We start from the raw sequence: 21,435 nt of genomic DNA on the forward strand, positions 1-21,435 counted from the left end.
AGCCGCCCCTGCCTCATAAGCAAAGATTTATCTCTGCCCCTAAAACTACGTCTAGTTAAATGCTACATTTCTCCGATCTTACTGTATGATGTGGAGGCCTGGACGCTGACAGAGACGCTCACGAAAACACTAGAGGAATTCGAAATGTGGGTGTACCGACGCATTTTTCGTATATCCTGGACCGAATATGTCACCAACCTAGAGGTAATCCACAGAATCCGAAAAGATAACGAAAACTTGAGCACAAAAACAAAAAAAACTTGAATATCTAGGCCACATCTAGAGACACGATATCGATAAGTACCGTCTACTTCAATTGATTGTCCAGGGGAAAATAGAGAGTAAGCGTGGGCCAGGCAGAAGAAGACACTCGTGGCTCCAAAATCTGCGGAAGTGGTTCGTACTCACATCAGTCAAACTATTCAAAAGTGCCGCAAGCAAGATCAGAATTGCCATGTTACCATTACCAGACAAGGCACTTGAAGGAGAAGAATTTACTTTTATTTTTCATTATTTCGATTTTATTTTTCACGCTGCTAAGCAGTATTTTCTACTATTTTCCTTGCTCCATTTACATCTAGTGAAACTTGTAGTTCTTTTTCCATAAAATTCTCCATAGTCTCTCACAAAACTTTGATCATTTTTATTCCTTGTATAATTAGATTTTTCCAGAAAATACAGGAAATGGAAAAGAACCAAGTAGCAACCTCTGGTTTTTTGTTTCATACGTTGCTTCGTATGAACTATTTTGCATGCACCAACAAGTTTTTTAGGATTATTATCACTACCATTCAATTTCTTAATTTTAGTGGTCTTTTCCGCTAAACTTAGTTATTTGACAGATATCTAAAAATATCCCGCATCTGCTTAAAATATAATCGAAAGTACCGACATCTTATACTGATAAAGAGTACATGTATTATCAAAGATAAAGGTACACTATAAATAATATAGATCGTGATATTGTTTTTAAGTAGATCTCAAAATCGTCGTCGTAAGATCAATTGATTTTTAAAATGACTGTAAAATACTCTGTGGTGTTTCTGCTGGCCTTATCTTGTTACGATGTAAATAGCGCTTCTCAAGGTAATTATCATTATAGTTTATCTTTTCTTTAATATTTAATTACTTGCTATCTAAAATATTTTGAAACATTTTTTGATATATGCATTAATTTTTCTTAAATCAATCAATCAGTGGAACTTTCTTCTCTTGATTTTAAATAATTAGATTGATTGATTAATTTATTTAACCAGAAATTGTAAAAAATTTAAAGGAAAATATATTTGAAAGTTACTAGTCCAGAAAGCCACTGCGCATCCGCTAGGAAAAATATTCTAATTCGGATTTTTTGCACAATCTTACTTAAAAAGGACTCCTTTTAACAAATTTGCATGTTGCCAGGACCAAAAGCTGGTCAAAAATTTTTTAAACGTTTTTTTTTTGTTTTTTTCCTAAAATTATTTTTTTTGCATGAAAAAAAGTTTTTTTCGGTTTTTTGGATCATTCCAAACAGAAAAGGTCCTTAGTGACTTTTTTCTAAAATTGATAGTTTTTGACATATAAGCGATTAAAAATTTGAAAAATTGCGAAATCGGCCATTTTTAACCCTCAAAAACTATGTGAAAAACTAAAAATTTGAATGTTGCCAAGGTAGATAGATATGATTTAAACATCGATTGATGAAATTCCGAAGAGTTTTTTGCAATACAATATTCAAAACTCCTTTGTTTTTTAATTGCTAATCAAGCGTGCGCGACACTATTTTCCACCGACAGTATGGTGCAAATGAAAGGAATAAATTCGTTATTTCGTAAACCGGCGACTTTAAGGAAAAATCCCGAAACAGGTTGATTTTTATTGTTAAGTTATGATATTGTGGCATATATGGTATACTAGTGACGTCATCCGTCTGGGCGTGATGACGTAATCGATGATTTTTTAAAATGAGAATAGGGGTCGTGGGGTAGCTCATTTGAAAGGTTCTTCAATTCTTTATTCAGTAATGTAATTATTTACATAATTATTTATACAGGGTGTCCTTCTACTTCTTTTTTGTCAAATAATTTAATTTAATAATAATTTTTTGGACACCCTGTATAAATAATTATATAAATGATTATATTACTGAATAGAGAATTGAAGAACCTTTCAAATGAGCTAGCACACGAACCCTATTCTTATTTAAAAAAGTCATCGATTACGTCATCACGTCCAGATGGATGACGTCACTAGTATACCATATATGCCACAATATCATAACTTAAAAATAAAAATAGACCTGTTTCGGGATTTTTCCTTAAAGTCGCCGGTTTACGAAATAACGAATTTATTCCTTTCATTTGCGCCATACTGTCGGTGGAAAATAGTGTAGCGCACGCTTGATTAGCAATTAAAAAACAAAGGAGTTCTGAATATTGTATTGCAAAAAACTCTTCGGGATTTCATCAATCGATGTTTAAAGAATATCTACCTACCTTGCCAACATTCAAATTTTCAGTTTTTCACATAGTTTTTGAGGGTTAAAAATGGCCGATTTCGCAATTTTTCAATTTTTAATTGCTTATATGTCAAAAACTATCAATTGTAGAGAAAAGTCACTAAAGACCTTTTCTGTTTGGAATGATCCAAAAAACCTAAAATAACTTTTTTCCATGCAAAAAAAATAATTTTGGGAAAAAACAAAAAAAAAACGTTTAAAAAATTTTTGACCACCTTTTGGTCCTGGCAACATGCAAATTTGTTAAAAGGAGTCCTTTTTAAGTAAGATTGTGAAAAAAATCCGAATTAGAATATTTTCCCTAGCGGATGCGCAGTGGCTTTCTGGACTATACAGGATTCTATTTTGTTTAAATTTTTGTTCAATGTCTATTTTTTATATAGGGGTTTAGATTCGAATGCCGACGTTATTCGTTAGTGTCATTTTGCATTATCATCATCAGTAGTAGGTATCACAGCTCGTTATGATTCAAAGCCTTTTTCAGAATAATCATCCATTCACTTTTGTCTCTGGTAACTCTTTTTTATTCTCCCACTACAATAGATTTTAACTCATCTTCTAAGTTGTCTGGATACCTAAGTCTCGGTTATCCTCTGGCTTGTTGTATTAGCGGCCCTCTTCGGTCAAAAAGTTTTCCGACTGCTGAAACTTCTTCTAGCGTGATTACATGCCCTATTCATCTAAGACGTGCTACTTTAATGAATTTTATAATGTCAGATTCCTAAAACATCCATACAACTCATAGTTGCAATGCCTGCGCCACAAACCATGCTCTTTGATTCCTCTATATTTATATTCTTCTTAAGATTTTACGCTTGAAACCTTTCAGAAGTTCCTTCTGTGTAAGTGACTATTTTTGCTTCATACATATGTTATCACTGGTCTCTTAAATTTTTCTGAGTAGTTTTTGAGGCTCTCTGCCTTATCAATCCATAGTAACACTTATTGGCAAGCACTATTCTTCTTTTAATTTCTTTTCTAACGGTGTTATCTTTAGTCAACAGTGAGCCTAGGTATATAATGGTGTCCACACCGTCCAGTTCTAAATCTTCCAGTCTGATTGCTTGACCTCTTATAAAACAACCACAAGATTGACACTTTTGGCCAATACGACACAAATCCTTATTTTTGTGTAACCTCGCCCATGGTATCCTTCGCAAAGCCTTACGTATTTCTCAGAATTCCATTTCTCTCCTAGACATCTCTGTGGCTCAGGTATAGGAACTGTGTCGTACCTACGCCTTCTTTTCTTCTATCTTTTGTCTTAAAACAGAGAAAGCATATGTTTTCTTCCTTCCAGGTATAAACCCAAACTGTTTTTCTCCTATCGAGGTCTCCCTCTTCAACTTCACTATACAGTTATCTTCCAAGTTTTCATTTTGTGCGATATAAAGCTTATCTCTTTATAGTTTTTACAATTAGTCCAAGTAATGAATCTTAAAATAGGAAAAAACCTCGCAATTTTTACAGAATGGACCAATTTGCTTGAAAATTTGAGGATAAGTAGTGGAAAGTCCAAGGATCAAAATCTATATCATGGCGAAAGGCGCTTTTACCATGGGGTTGGTTGCCACCCCATCTCGGGGGTGGAATTTTTTATTATATTTTGACCGCAAGAGTTGGTAAAAACATTCATTATAAGCAAAAAACGTTCTATATATCTTTTTGATAAAATCAATAGTTTTCGATTTATTCGCTATCGAAAACGTTTGTTTTATATCGAAAAAATGAATGTTTTTAATCAGTTGTCTGCTAATAACTCAAACAGTTTTCGTTTTATCAAAACAACTGTACTTTTTAAAAAAATTAACAAAACTGTTTTTGCTAATTTTCTTTAAGATCAATAGTAATCGAGCTATACTTTATTATATTGTAACTATTCTTCGTCAAATGCTAAATATTGTAGTTTCAAAGTCAAAAGACGGGAATTTAAAGTATTTAAACATATCTATCTCCAGAAAAAATAAAAGTCTCTAGCTCAAAAATTAAGTAACATATTGAAAACAATCTCAGTCCCTATTTTTTTTTTTTCAGCGAAAAAGTGATCCGACACAACCCTGTAATAACCACCCTAATTTAAATTAGTCATTGGCCTTATCTGGTCTTCTTTATTTATGTACCATTAATAGGCTCTAGAATATTGACCGGCTTAAAATGATTAGTTTAAACAAATGGAGTTAAAACGAATAATGAATTTTTGTAGTTTGTTAAAAAATGCCCTTTTATTCAGAATAAATAAATTAGCATTAGAGATACGAAGAAATATTTAAATAAAAAATTGTAGCTTATTTAATTGCCAAGAAGCTGGTTTGCAAAAACTACAGTTCTACAGCAAAAATTAAGTGAACTATTGACCATTAAAACTTGTAATAACATGCAAAAACCACCTTTGCCAACCCTTTCAAAGTGATCTCTTTTTGCGAATGTGGATTTTAAAAGGATTTAATATTAATAGCCTGTTAGACCTTGTAAAAACATACAAAATTCTTTTTTACCAAACTTTCTAAGATAAAAAATAAAAAGTTACGGTTAAAAATTCAATATATTTTTTTGAAAAAGAAGGAGAAATATAATTGGAAGCATAATATTGTAAGTTAGCGGTGTTTTTAGTCATTAGCCTTACTCACTCTTCTTTATTTATGTATTATTAATAGATTCTATAAGTTTGACTGGCTTAGAATGATCACTTTTTAAATAACTGGAGTTAAAAGCGATAACGAATTTTTGTAGTTTGGTAAAAAATGCCATTTTTTTTCAGAATAGAAAGATTAGCATCAGAGATACGAAACAATGATTAAATATGAAATTGTAGGTTATTCAATTCCTAAGAACATGGTTTGAAAAAAATTTTTTTACGGCAAAAATTTAGTGAATCATAGATGAGTAGGTATAATATCGAAAAACATTGATTTTTTCGATATAAAACTAACACTTTCGATAGCGAATAAATCGAAAACTATTAGTTTTATCAAAAAAAATGTATAAAACATTAATTGCTTAGAATGAATATTTTTATTAACTTTTGCAGTCAAAATATAATAAAAAATTTCCACCCCCGAGATGGGGTGGCAACCACCCCCATGGTAAAAGCGCCTTTCGGCATCATGTATATTTTGATTCTTGGACTATCCACTACTTATCCTCAAATTTTCAAGCAAATCGATCCATTCTGTAGTATTTGCGAGGTGAAAAGCTTCCGTTCATGTACTATTACCTATATACAGTGATACCATTAAGCTCTCCCTCTGTGAATTGGGATTCCATTCTTCCTTATAGATCCTACTAATAATTTGTCGCAATACATGAACCCTCTTCTAGACCCTTCGGAACTCCCACAGGTATTCCATCAGCTCCTACTGCCTTCTCATTCTTCATTTTATTGAAAACTTTTAAAACTTCATCTTTCATCTCCGGTACTACATTCTCATTTGTAGCCCCGCATCCTCTGCTCCTCCTCTGGGTACTTCGTTTAGCAAGTTTTTTAAGTACTCGTACCATCTTTGCCTTATTTTAACATCGAATCTTAACACTCGGTCATCCGCACTCTTAATCTGGCGTACGCCAGTCAAGTCATTTGATGGACTTGTCTCTTACTTTAGCAATGCTTTATATTTAGGGTGCTTCGAAAAAGGCGAAAAAATTTTTTTTTGCGATGGAAAAGTAATACCTCACAAAATTTGCCCAATCAACTGTTAAGTATTTTGGTAAAATTTTTTCGAAATTGGAAAATATCTTCTGCCCCCCCCCCCCCCCACCAAGACAGTTAACAATTTTGAAAAAAAATGTTAAAATGTTAACAGACGAAAAAAAATTTTATTTCGAAACGAAAATGTAATGTTAGAGGGCGTTCTAACCTTACTCCGGTATAAATAGTTTTATTGTATACCGAGAACTACGGAGGTTTTGATTTAAATTTGTCTTCTTGCATAGCCTCCTTGACAAAAGGTAGACCTAGAAATAGCGCTATCGGGGGATGGCAGGAGACAGATTTAAATCAAAACTAAACCGTCTATTTTTGTATTTTGAAAATGTAATAGCTCACAAAAGTTGCCTAACACACTATTTAGTATTTTAGTAAAATTGCGTTGAAATAAAAAATATTTTCTGCGCCCACGGCAACTAAAAATTAGAAAAATACATTAATATGCGAATTTCTTGTGTAAGGAAAATGTAATACCTTATAGAATTTGAATAAATAAATTCGGTTTAAATTGGAAAATATTTTCTGGTTTCACAAGGCAATTAAAAATTTTACTTAAGAAAAGTATACTAAAATATTCTTTATATAACAAAATAGCCTAACTTCTCCGTCTCCCTGACGTCACCCAATTTTTTAATACTAAAATAAATATAAAGCAAAGTACAAAATTAGGTATATAAATATTACAAAAAAATATGGTAAAAGCATTTTTTCGAAGATGTTTTCCGATTTAGCGTTAAAGTGAGGCATAGTTTTTCTGGAATCAATTCGAATTTTTATAAATCCATCCCTCGAATACGCTCCACAAACTAATAGAGAAGCTTGTGTCACAAGCTTGACACATCGTTCTATTGTTTGTGGCAGTGATATTTCTCAATCTCAATGTTAAACGGGTCTAAGTTAGGATTCTTAATAAAATCTCGCAGATTGTCACTCGAAAATTTAGAGAATATGAATATAGGTGGTTCTGTAAGGTGATATTCTTGTTAGTTAATTAACTCAAAGTTGTCGTTTGAATCAAAATTTTTATAGGAGAAAGTTTGAAGACCCTCACGTTTTTTGATTTGGTCACTGGAAAACTTCTTTTGATGTCCAAGGGGTAGATCATTTGAATGTCGCAGACATACAAACCACTGAAGCGGTTTTTAAAGATGTTCTCTTAACAGCCGTATTACATCACCCTTAACGTCAGTATTTACGACTGTTTCGTCACATGCAATAGCTGGATTTGATACTTTCTGATATACCAGACAGCGGAAACCCATATCCGAAATATTTGCACCCTGGCTCATGCACAAATGTTATGTGTTCTTCCACGATAGATTGACCATAAAACTTGGTACTGTTTTTTACTTGAGATAAAGTTTTTTCTTTGCGTCGGTAACTTTCTTCTATTACCGTTGTTCTCTCTGATTATATTTGTTTTTGTTTTCCCTATCAATTTCCTGGGACCTCTTTGATTTAATAGAAATTCGCGCTCATCCAGAGGCACCTTTTGAGATTTGCTACAAAGACAATTAATCAGAGTGTCACATTTGCATGCTGCAAGATCGAAACGTGTAGTTTACTTTTGTTCTTAAAGCACTGAATTTTATTTTTGTAAAATTCACTGTTTTGCTTGTTCTTAAATGGTTTCATAAGTTTCATATTTGTCATGATAGGCTTTTAAAAGCTGAATAATTCTTGTATGTTAAATTATTCGAATAAAAGCCTTTTTCCATATTTCCTCCGATTTAATTGCAACGTGTTCGGCAATACCAGAAAATTCTTGCTCTTTCTTGCTGAGTTTTTTATCCTCTTGCAACCATAAAACTTCATCGCTTGTTTGTATTTCGGTAAAACATTTTCAGGTATATTTGGTGGTTGCACAAAAATGGGGCGGTCCAGAGCACATCTTGATTTTATTCCCCATGATCCTGGTTTATCTATTTTAAAAATCTTTAATTTACAAACAACAATAATAAAAAAGTAACGCACCGCACCAAACATAGGCGAAAATTGCACGCACGGACTCACGAAGCGGGACATTTGAAAGGTTTAAATATCGTTTAAATTTGTAATTGACAACATTTTTAGTTTTCTTTAATTGATCTTAGATCAACTTAGCTTATATTTTATTCCAAATAATATAAATTGAAATTTCCATAAAAATCAGATATTTAATAAAATTCAAGGTCGTTGGGGGGGGGGGGCAGAAAATTCGCTCAGAAAAAAAAATAAAAATACTAATATGCTGAAAAATAACACTAGCAACTTTTTCACGCTATTAGATATAACATTTCCAACTTTTATTTTTTCGATGCACCCTACTGTGTATCCTTATCTTCTTCTCTGTTACAATTCTCAGACGTCTTTCTAGGCTTTTTCTTCTACCTACACTTCTGTTATTTATCGTTCTACCACCAATTTTATCATTTCTGGAATAACTGCTGCTAACTTCAGTGAATTTTGTGTTTTGTTTTAGATCCAGTTGTTTACTGGGGAGATTTCAGGTACCATATGAACTATGTCGGGGCAATTTACCATGGACAGACCGTAACTGGAGAGAGAGTTTATATATCACGGACCATTGTAGCAGATGAACAAAGCGTTTCTTTTATGCCTGGTTCTTTCATTTTTGGATACCAGTACCAACCAGCAACTCTGAACGGAAATCACTATATTAACTATGCAGAACTTTACGTAAGCATTATTATGATATTACTAAAGTTACTAGGGCGGTTAGATAAATACTTAGCCTTCAAACGAAAAACGAAAATTTTGGAAAAGTGGTGATTTATTTTTGAACGTAGTTTCCTTCTAGCTCAATACACTTGACCAAGCGATGCTCCACCTTCTTTAACCAGTCTAAAAAATACTTGTTCTCGAGGTCTCCAAAGTAAGGCCTCCCTGGCGGTGATAAACTCTCCTCATCATTCTCTTTGCCTTATCCCTATGCGGGGTCGGCTTCCCTCATTGCATTTCTCCACACAATTCTATCTTGAGTCGTATCAATGTTAATCCCATTTAGCAACATGTCCTGCCTTATCGTCTCCCCCCAAGTCTTCTTTGGTCTTCCTCTCCTACTCCTTTCAGGAATCTACAATTCAGCTATTCTTCGTATTGGGTGATTAGCGTCTCGACATTGAACATGACCAAACCATCTTAACCTATCCTTTCTCATTTTGGCATCCATTGGTGCCACACCTAGACTTCTCCTAATATACTCATTTCTAATTTTATCCTTATTTGTCACTCCACTCATCCATCTAAGCATTTTCATCTCCGACCCATGCATGCGTTGTTCCTCTTTCTTTTTCACTGCCCAACATTTAGTTCCGTACATCATAGCCGGTCTTATGGTTGTTTTATAGAATTTTTCCTTCAGTTTCATTGGAATTTTTCTGTCACACAACACACCACTCGCTTCTCTCCACTTCATCCATCCAGCCCTAATTCTACTGCATGCATCTTATTTATTTCTCGGTTTCTTCACGTATCCGTCTATCAATTACTCTCTCCCATATTTTCATGGTGTGGCTAAGTAGTTTTATAGCCCTATAGTTTGTACATCATCGTTGTATGTCTCCCTTGTTTTTGTAGACAGGTACTAATATACTGCTTCTCCATTCATCCGGCATTTGTCCAACTTCCATAATTCTATTAAATAGACCTGCTAGCCAACTTATTCCTATCTCTCCCACTGCTCTCCATACTTCCCCAGGAATATCATCTGGTCCGACTGCTTTTCGTTTCTTTATTTTTTGAAGCGCTTGAGCCACTTCCTCGTATGTTATTCTGGTAGCCATTGCTGTTACTGTCTCCGTTAACTCCACAAGCTGTCTGTCAAATTCTTCATTTAATAAACTGTAAAAATAGTTTCTCCATCTCTTTTTGACATCCTTTTCGTGAATTAGTATTTTATTATTTTCATCTCGGATACATCTATGGTGATAAACTCTATTCGACTTAGCTTTAAAACTCTATCTGGCGGTGATAAACTCTATTCGACTTAAATTTCTGGCTGGCGAGTGACCTTTTCAAGTTTGAAAAAAAAAAGAAGTCGTACAGGCTCAAATCCGGAGAATATGGATGAATACGGAGAATGTTGGATGGAACTGCAGTTTTTAGCTCAATTTGACCAATTTTTCCATGGCGATCGCTGAGGTGTAAACCGAAGCGTTATGTTGGAAGAGCAATTTTTTCTTGTACAATTGGGCTGTTTTTCTGAAATTCGGCGTCTTATGGGGCTAATAATGCGGCATAGTAAAGCCCTGTAATCATTTTTAGTCAAGGAAATGAAGCATTTTGGCTCGCAATTTTTTCGTCCAGCATGGATTTACTTGAAATTTTCACAGACGGTAGGGAATAGTCCAAGGATCATTTTCTATATCATACCACCGTACGCTAAAACCTAGGGGGTTGTTGCCACCCCATCTCGTGGGTGGGAATTTTTTATTAAATTTTAACCATGTAAATCGATGTAAAAAGAAATTCTAAGAAAAAATTATTTTTTTCATCTTCTTCGTAAAACTAATATTTTTCGAGTTATTCGCGCTTGTTTCGCTTGTTACTCGCGCAGTTTTTCGACGAAAAAATCGACTCCTTTAGAGGGTTCTCTAAGAATACCTCGAAAAATATACATTTAATCAAAAAACTGTAGATATTAAAATTGTATCTTTTAGTAACACAAATCAAATTCTCTTTCTATAATATATTTAAGACCAATATAAACCGAGATACGGTACGTTAAAGGTTAGCTTTTTTCGTCAAATGTATAATTTGAAATATTCAAAGCCAAATACCGGGAAAACTTTGCATTTTTTAAGGAAAATTTAAAAAATCTTTTTTTAAGTATGCAATTAGGTCTTTCAAAAAATAATAATAAAAAGTTCGTATCATGAAAATTTAGCGACTTATGATCAAAAGAAGGTCGGTGCGACTTATGATCAAAAGAAAGTCGGTACTTGCTTTTCTCTACGAAAAAATCAGTGAAAACAACGCCCTAACTCCTTATTAAAAACTAATTTTAACCTTTCTATAATTCCTTGTATATTTGTATTAGCAATATATCCAAGAAGTTTGACCTATTTAAAAGACCTAATTTTAGAAAAATTGAACTTTAAAGAAGAATTGATTTTTTGCAATTTCGTATTTTTCACCTTTTACTTCAAAATATCTCCGAAAATACTGAAGTTACGAAAAAAATGATAGACTACTAAATTGTAGCTTCTTTTTAATACCTCAAATTTACTTGTTAATAGATTTTCATTTCAGTGAACAATTAGCAAGATATAGCTGTTTAAAACCTCTATTTACGAGCAAACACCCCCTTATTCGAGCCCTTTAAATCAACCCCAATTAAAAACTAAGGGATCTTACGGAATTTAATTTACACAGTCTTATAGCTCTTTAAAAATCCTACAAAATCATTTTTGAAACAACTTTATATCGCCAAAAATGAAGGAGCTATGTTCATAAAACGATTTTTTTTTCGAAAAATTCGAATAGTCCGCTTATGGAGCATTTTCAATGTATGTATAATACCACAGAACCGGTTCGTATACTGGAAGATGACTAAAAAACTATTTGTATTTGTATTTGTGCACATTTGTAAATTCGAATTTTTCTTTAAATAAATGTTTTTGTAATTCTTTAATTCTACTTTTTTCTATAAAGATCAATAAAATTATCTACTTATAAAAATTGTAATGCTATTAAGGGTGGTTTTTAAGGGTCTAAATATTATGATATTATATCCTAAAGCATAAAACAATCATTCTTTATCCAATCAACACCAAATTTTACCCATAATAAAGTTTACAATGTTTTTATATAATTTTTGAAAATAAGGGCTAAAATAAGGGCTATAAGAGCTTTACACCCCTAAAAATAATCAAAGCCCTTGAGCATGATATAGAATATAAAGTACAGGGTGAGATAATCCTAATCCTAAATTTTTATGTAAATCGATGCAAACCGAAATTATTCTTTTAGGATAAGTAAATTTTTGATATATAGCTCCAACAAGGTTGGTTTTAAGGGTTGAAATATTATGGTAGTGTATCTTAAAGCATAAAACAATCATTATGTAACTAATAAGAACCAAATGTTGACAATATTAAAGTTTAAAATGTTATTTTATAATTTTTTACAATTAAGGGTAGTTTTCACCCTTAAAAATCAAAAGCGTACAACGGCTCAATATAGAAAATGAACTAGAGGGTGAAATGAGCCTAATCCCAAATTTTTGTACAAATCGATGCTGGACGAAAAAATTGCGAGGTTTTGCCATTTTTTCAGCTTCATTTCCTCGACTATTTGCCCTCTTGTAGGAAGTGGATATAGATCACACCAATCCCAAAAAATGGTGGTCATCGCCTTTCCGGCCGATTGGACAGTCTTCGCCCTCCTCAGAGCACGTTTGCGGGGTGACGTCCACTGTATCGACTGTTCCTTGGACTCAGATGTATACCAGTGGAACCATGTTTCATCGACGGTTATGAAACAACGTAGAAACTCATTTGGATTACGCTTAAACAGCATCAGACACTGCTCTAAAATGGTCTCATGGTTGCGTTTATTGTTCGAAGTTAGAAAATGCGGCAGACATCGCGCCGACAGCTTTTTTATGCCCAAAATTTCATGCAGATTATGATCAGCGAGATCTTTTGAGATGGATACTGTCTCAGCTACCTCACGCACCTTCAGTCGGCCGTCTACCAAATATGAGATCGTGGATTTCTTTTACGTGAATTGGCCTGGGGCCAACGTGTTCAACGTGTCATCGATCCGAGGCAGAGGATAACTATGTTTCTTGGTAACATTATTCAACAAACGGTAGTCCACACAGAACCTCGTAGTTCCATTTTTGTTCTTGACCAGGACCACCGGAGAGACCCATGGGCTCGTAGAAGGTTCTATCACCCCGTCTTTCTTTATTTCTTAAAAAATTCTTTTAGCTTCCTCTCTCTTCGCCTGTGGTAGTCGTCGAGCTGTTTGACGAACTGGCCTAGCGTTACCAGTGTCAATTTTATGTTTGACCACGGTAGTTCTTCCTGTCTTTCCTCCTTTAGGTATAAATATGTCACGATACCGCCGAAGGAATTCCCTCAATTTCTTTTTCTCCACCTGATTTAGAGACTGGCCGGCAACTGCAACCATTTGGTCAAACTTGTCGTTGGAATTATTTGATGTTGTCGTCTGACGGATTATGGACGTCACGGGTACACAAGTTCCTACTTTTGTCTCCTTCTTGATGGTCACTGGGTAGTCATTGATATTAATCAATCTCACGGGAAATTCTTTAGCAGAAGTTACCAATTCCTTTCCAATTATGATTCCTCGGACAACCTCCTCGTCGTGGTTCCATGGCTCCATCATAACAGGTGTTCTTTCTTCTACAATTCCCTGTAGCCGCGGTACGATAATCGTTTCGCTCCTCGCAGGCACAACTGTATTTTCTTTAATGGCTGCTAGCACAGTGCTGTCATAATGTGGATGAAGAAGTGCTGTCATCATGTTATCGGTTACCGACGTGCCAAAACGTTGTAACTCGTTACACCATTTTTTGACGGTTTCATCGAAGGAGAAAATTCATCGTGTTTACAGCATTCAAGCGCTTTTTGATTTCGCTGCGGGTTTTCCCCCCTAAAAACAAGAGTCGAATCACCGACCGATATTGCTCTTTTTTTCATTTTTCGAAAATCCCCAACCACGCCCGCTTACACACGCGGTCAACGCAAAACTTCGAGTCCGATTTGGCTGATATTTTGACATAGGCCGTCTACAAGAATGCACTAAAAGATGGTAGTTTTTTTGCGACAGTGGCGCCATCGAACGGAGAGGCTAAGTACTTATCAGACTACCCACGTTCAATTTTTGGCAAATTGAATCATTATTGATCAAGATACAGTGCGTTGGAAATAAGTGTTATTAACTTATATATTTTTAGCACATAAGCAAAACGCTCAGACAGGTCGATTTTAAAAATAATTATAGTATATTTTAGCATCAATATTTCGAACTTTACGCGATCCCCCTTCAGGTGGCAGACGTAACAGTGATTTTTTAATAAGAAAGTACATCATGTGACATATCATTTAAAAGCTTTTAAAATGATGATTACAAAAATGTATAATACTTTAACATTTGAGAGCGTAGGCGCAAAGTTTCGGCCGAACTCTTTTAAATCGCATTCATTTTTTTCGAATCCTGAGAAAGGGAGCGTTCAAGTATTACGTAAAGCGATTTTTGAAGATTTTTGACCCCCCTCCCCCCCTACGTAACGCACTGTAATGGGCGTTTAACTATTGCGTAACGCAATTTTTGACCCTCCCCCAACCTGCGTTACGTAATACTTGAACGCTCCCGAAGCTAATAAGTATTTTTGAAAAATTTAAACTCAGAATTAAAGATTACATTATCACCGAGGGCTGACAGTCCTTAGAATAAACAAAAGTTTATTTTGAATGATATATTTGAAACTAAAAATCAGACTACATTCTTTCTTTTTTTCACCCCTGTCACTTATTAAAATAAACATTATAGGAGTTCTTAGGGAGTTTAGACCATTGAGAATACTGTGATATTTCATTCTACGTTTAAATTTTTCAGAAATATTTATTAATTTTTTCAGGATTCGAAAAAAATTATTGCATTTAGAAAGAATTCGACCAAAATTTTGCGCCTACGCTCTCAAACAGGATTAAAGTATTATACATTTTTGTAATCAGTATTTCCAAAGCTTTTAAATGAGGTATTACATGATGTACTTTCCTATTTAAAAAAATCAACGTTATGCCTGTCACTTGAAGACGGATCGCGTAAAGTTCGAAACATCGATGCTATAATATACTATGATTATTTTAAAAATCGACCTGTCCCAGCTTTTTGCTTATGTGCTAAAAATAAATAAGTTAATAAGGGAGGGGCATAACACTTATTGGTCGAATTAAGACCAATACCATGCTATGGCAGTGAAGTCTGGGTGCTGAAAGAAACATCCAAAAACAAACTCGACACATTCGAAAGGAAATTACTTAGGAGAATACTAGGACCTGTGAGGGAAAATGGAATCTTCAGAAGTCGATACAACAACGAGCTTTATCAACTTTATAAGGAAACGCCCCTGTCAGACTTCATTAGATTACAAAGATTGCAATGGGCCGGACATGTGATAAGAATGGGAGAGGATAGGCTACCAAAACGAGCACTGAATGCTAGAATGCAAGGAAAGAGACCGGTTGGGAAGCCAGGAAAGCGCTGGGAAGACACAGTAAATAGCGACTCACAAGCCCTTTTAGGAGTCCGTGTATGGAGAAGAGCAGCCACAGAGAGGCAAGCGTGGAGGCAAAAAATAAAGGAGGCCAAGGCTCAGTTTGGGCTGTAGTGCCGTAGAAGAAGAAGATAACACTTATTCCAAAGCATTGTATATAGTCTACTTCTAGAGTAACAAATTCTAATGTTTTTTTAACCATGCAATGCGATTTGTTGTTCATATTAAACTATATTTTTCTTTCTACAATAACCTTATTTGATCCAAATTTATTTCGAATCTTGGTATTTTATTAACTGCTGCAAACACTCAGTATCGACTGTGGTATTATGTGGTATTGGTATTTCGTCTTATTAGGTAACCGATTGAAAACATTACTTTTGTCTTCCATAATACATCCAGATTAACATCTTTGATTGTTTTTCCCTCCTGCTGTTTACTTAACCTTCCGATGACCAACCTTTTTTTGGCATGGACTTTATGTCATTTAGCCAGTCACAATATGAGTATTAGTGTCATGTGTAGTGTGTACGTTGAGTAAGTGTCTTGTTACTTTGCAAAGTCGATGTCATTAGCGTAAAACTACTTAGAATTACACATAATAGACGGTATTTTACTAAAGATCAACTTCAGAATATATTTTTTATTCGTAAAATATAGGGAATTTTTTTTATTTTAAAATATGAGGATATCTATATAAAAGTCAAATAAAAAAATAATGAGTTAAAAATTGAAAATACTTTTGAATTTATTAAAGAAAAACATACGCTGGGGTCACAATTTCCCCCGCTTGGTTATCCGAAGGTTAATCTACTGCCAACTGTGCTTATCAATAAAGTAGTGGATCCAAGTTCCAGCCATCATTATGATATATCGATATAAAATCTACCGTTAATTGAGTTGAATTAATTGCAAATAACTCTCTGGAACATGGACGAGTTGTTGTTTATAATGACTGTGAGTAAACGATGCATTTCACTATTTCCCTCCCACTTTTCTTTTAACTTTTACCATTCACTAAAAAGATTTCGGAGACTTTTTTTTATAATTCTGCGTATAGTCCAGAGAAATAGGATTTTTCTCGTGACACATCCCCCTCCAGACCGAAACCAAATTTTTTGAGTAGTATGGACGTCTATAATAATACCCTATATGTTTCCTGCAGCCGATTTTGATGATTTACAAAATATACATAGTTATAAACAAATAAAAATCAAAAAACGGTAAATTTTCGCTTTTTTCTTCTATTACGAAAAAGTGAAGCATTCTAAACAAATTTGAGCATAGAAACACATAAATCATATAAAAAACTTTAATTATGGCTCGCTGAATATGTCTATCGTTATTGGTTGCTTAGGAAATTGCAAAATAATTAATAAATTTTGAGATATTATAAATGTTCATAACTTATGTAAATATTAAGTTAGAACCTTCTTATTATACGGATATCTGAGACTTCTTACGCTTAAATTATATTTTAAATTTCAAACAATTGGTCAAATAGTTTAAAAGTTACTTAATTTATTTATCCGAAATTCATTTTTTTTGCAACATTATAAGTCAGAAAATGATGAGGTTACAGTAACACTTCGGACAGTTTATGAAAGAAGAACATTTATACTATTAACTTAATTAAAAAAAAGAATGTGTGTGTACTTTGTACGCATGTAAGAAGATATTCTTCTATTACATAGGTAATTTCAACGAAGTCAATATACTTAACAGGTTATTTGTATTTTATTTAAAAATTAAACCAACTTTCTTATCTACCACTATCAAAAAATTTTTATTAAAACAACCAAAAATAAAAAAAAAAGTATAAATCGCCCAGGATTCGAACCCGCGTCATTCCAATCACGGAGCTAACGCCCTTCCAACTACACCAGCGAGGCCCTTCTAATTGACATGTAAGTTTCGGATATAATTACACAACACATAAAATGTTATGCCTACGTAATATGTTATTATTTTACTACAGAGAAACACAAATCCAAAAACACAAGAATTATAATAAATAATATATTTCCTAAAAACACTAATATATTCTTTAATGACTTATTTGCACGAATACAGATACATAAATACCTATCTTGAAAGATTAGCAAGGAACTACACACTGTCTGTGTGCACAGGCGCGCAGATTTATGTACAATTTTACCCTCAATCCAATCACGCGTAAAGAAGAATATCTTCAAAAATGACAAATAGTAATTGTAAACAGTGTAAAATTATTTTGCAAAAACATGTAGATTTTTTGCTTACTTTTAAACAATTAGAATTTTTTAACCGTTACCCTTAGAAAAATAATTTTTTCATATTTAGGAAGACTTAATTTTTATACACACTTATTGATGACCTATCATAGTACCCGTATGTACGCCAAAAAATCCGTAATAACAACCTCTTAAAACCTACCAAATTTTAATTGCATATCTCAACTGGTTTTAAAGCGATAAATAAATCGTCAGTTTGTAAGAAAAAATTCAACATCCCGTATCTCGGAAACGAAACATTTGCGGATATACGTTTATAAAGCCAACTGTCATTATTTTTTCATGCAGAATTACTCCGTAAAGTTTGTCGCACTTATTTAGAAACACCGTGTATTGATGAAGAACATGTCTAGTTGTTAAAGTCCCTAACTTTTTTATTATCCAACATAAAAGAAAACAAATAATGTGGGAGGTGAAACTAGGTCTCGTCTTTGTGTTCTGTGCGATTTGTTTTAATTTTTAATGTGGATTTTACTTATTTATTGACGAATTTAACACAATGTAGGTACCCCATTTTTATTATTATTTCCTTTTCTTTCATCTGAATCAACAGTTTATTAAAATTTTTTCACTGCTTAAATTATCAAAACATAGTCTCAATTTACAGTCAATTAACTTTCAACTGAATATTAATTCCTTTCTAGTTTTACTTTACTTTCTTTTCTACTTTCTCCCTTTCAGTTTATACCTCAGTTTCATGTACATACATTGTTGTCTATCAATTCAAATTTTATTTTGTTTTATTATATGACTGCTATTACAATGATTTAGCCACAATTTTTACGCTTTCCGACTATCTCATCCTTTGTACGACCACTATTCTTCTCATTAGAACATCTAGGAGTATTGACCTTAACAATTTGGGTTACAATTGCACGTCCAGAGCTAACATTAGATATCAACCCGTTTTGATCCAAACGTTGTCAGCCTTACACCAACACATACATTAATAAATAGAAGTCTCTTAATAAATATCAATAAAAATCTTTAAAACCATCACATATAACAATTGTTAAAGAACAAAGAATAAAGAACAAAGAAGGCATAGAGACCAATAATATAGAAGAAATTATACAAATAACACAAGAATATTATAAAAACCTCTACAATACAAAACAGAAACCAACACAAGAAATCCTTAAGCAATTACAAATAAAAATAAAAAATGTCAATCCCGACTTACAACCAGAAATCAGTAAGAATGAGATAAAAAAAAACTCAAAGAGATGAAGAATAATAAATCGCTAGGAAAAGACGGGATAACTGTAGAAATGCTAAAAAATGGTGGGAAAACAACTAGAGAAGTTTTGTACACACTTATGAATAAAATATTAATGACAAAACAAATACCCAACACTTGGAACGAAGCAGTAACATTGTTACTATTTAAGAAAGGAGATAAAAAGGATCTAAAGAATTACAGACCCATAACTTTACTAAATGTGATGTACAAACTATTAACCAAGATATTAACAAACAGATTAACAACTAAATTAGATGGATACCAGGCAAGAGAACAAGCCGGATTTAGAAAAAGCTTCAGTACAAGTGACCACCTTTTAACGATGAAGATATTAATCGAAACAGCTAACGAATATCACATCCCGCTATATATGGCATTTATTGACTTCGAAAAAGCATTTGATAGTGTGGAACACTGGGCAGTAAAGAATTCCCTTCAAAACAGCAGAATAGACTACAGATATACCGACTTAATTACAAATATATATGATAAGGCAACAACAACTATCAAGCTAATGAAACAAACGGAGCCTATTAAAATAAACCGAGGAGTAACACAAGGAGATACCATCTCGCCCAAGCTATTCAACCAAGCGCTAGAAGATGTGTTCAAACAACTGCACTGGGATGGTTTGGGTATAAACATAAACGGGCAATATCTGAATCACTTACGATATGCTGATGATATTGTATTAATAGCAGAAAGAAGTGAAGAATTACAAAGAATGATGGAAGAACTAGATAGAGAATCGACAAAGATAGGACTGAAGATGAATTACAGTAAAACAAAAACCATGACCAATCAACAAGAACAACTAGTAATTACAGTGGCACAAACAAGAATAGAACAAGTAAAAGAATATATATATCTAGGACAAATCACTAGATTAAATAGAGAAAATCAGACCGAAGAAATAAAGAGAAGAATAAGGTTGGCCTGGGCATCATTCGGAAAACTGTCTTATATTCTAAAGAACAGAAAATACCCGCAATACCTAAAAACAAAAGTCTTCAATCAATGTATACTCCCTGTTTTAATATATGGCTCTCAGACATGGACGTTTACAAAAGAGAATATGGAAAAAATAGCAAAGACAGAAAGAGCCATGGAAAGACAAATGCTAAACATTAAATTATCAGACAGGAAAAGAAACAAATGGATCCGTAACAAAACAAAAGTGAAAGACGTCTCTACCCAAGTAGCAAAGCTTAAATGGATGTTCGCCGGACACACCCTACGGCAGAAGGATGAAAGATGGACTAAGATGATAATACATTGGAGACCATGGAACCACAAACGAAAAAGGGGAAGGCCACAGATGCGATGGTCAGATGACTTGAAGAAACACACTGGGTCAAAATGGATGCAAATTGCCCAAGATAGAGAGGCATGGAAGAAGGAAGAGGAGGCCTATATCCAAGGATGGATGTTTAGGGCTGATTAGATAGATATATATGGTATTCACTTTAGTCTACTTCACACACAAAATTCTACTTCACAAACAAAATAGCAGGCACATATTTGTTGGTTGTCTTTCACCAATTATCTCACCACCCTCAAGAATTTCCATAAATTTGGTAACCTTTACAACATCCTCCGTATATTCCACCATATCCCGTTAGCATAACTTAAGCAAGGTATCATGTTAATGAATACTCAGGAGTAGCTCCTTGTTGCCGAATCATTTAGTGACTTGTAACCGTTGACCTGAAGATGCTCTGCATATTGTAGAGAGCAAAACCAGTCGTCGGAAGTTACTATAAATGATTGAGAGTACGTTTGTTTTCTACCTCATTTTATTGTTTTTATTTCAGTTTTTACTCACCAACGATTATGACAAACTAGAATGGAGGCCCGCTACCGCTGAAAACTTCACTGAGTTGCTGAACCAAGATGACTTCGAGCCCGTTCAAGGAGGCTGGATCTATGAGCTGGATACAAAGGCTAACGCTTCTCTGTATATAGGAGCTGCCGATGTACCAAAATATGGTGACTTTATTGGAAAAATCTTCCACAACTACCATAAAGAAGATAGAAACGGTGTATTGCATTTGGATATCCAAGAGGAGGAGATAGTAATTGCTAAAGATGACGTTTATCAGGTTCTTGGTGTTAGAAAATAAAATTGTATAAAATAAAATACTGTGTTATTGAAATTAATAAAGTATACAAAAAATTTATTTGGTGAATTTGTACTTAGCTTTAACACAGCCAAATCAAATCGCGACTCGTATTCTATAAAAAAATAAAATCTAATCAAGAAACCACCTAAATAATCAGAAAAATAAAAAACATATCTAAAAGTCCATAAAATAAAACAGTTGTATAAAAAAAGAATGTGTGTGTACTTTGTACGCACGTAAGAAGTTATACTTCTATTATATGATTATATGATTATATGATTATAAACGAAATTAATATACTTTTTATTTATATTTTATTTAAATATTAAATTAATTTATA

At 33.6% G+C, this 21,435-nt stretch overlaps 1 protein-coding gene across 1 annotated transcript; it reads left to right on the top strand.

The window, feature by feature from the left end:
* The first annotated feature begins 914 nt into the window (after positions 1-914).
* Positions 915-21,152, top strand: LOC126890501 (uncharacterized). The gene is made up of 3 exons (XM_050659485.1): positions 915-1,086; positions 8,665-8,882; positions 20,787-21,152. Exons 1-3 carry the CDS (start codon positions 1,017-1,019, stop codon positions 21,093-21,095), a joined length of 597 nt encoding a protein of 198 aa, XP_050515442.1. The 5' UTR covers positions 915-1,016; the 3' UTR covers positions 21,096-21,152.
* Positions 21,153-21,435: the final 283 nt, after the last annotated feature.

Source organism: Diabrotica virgifera, chromosome 8 (assembly GCF_917563875.1).
Source record: "Diabrotica virgifera virgifera chromosome 8, PGI_DIABVI_V3a".
NCBI classification, from domain to species: Eukaryota; Metazoa; Arthropoda; class Insecta; order Coleoptera; family Chrysomelidae; genus Diabrotica; species Diabrotica virgifera.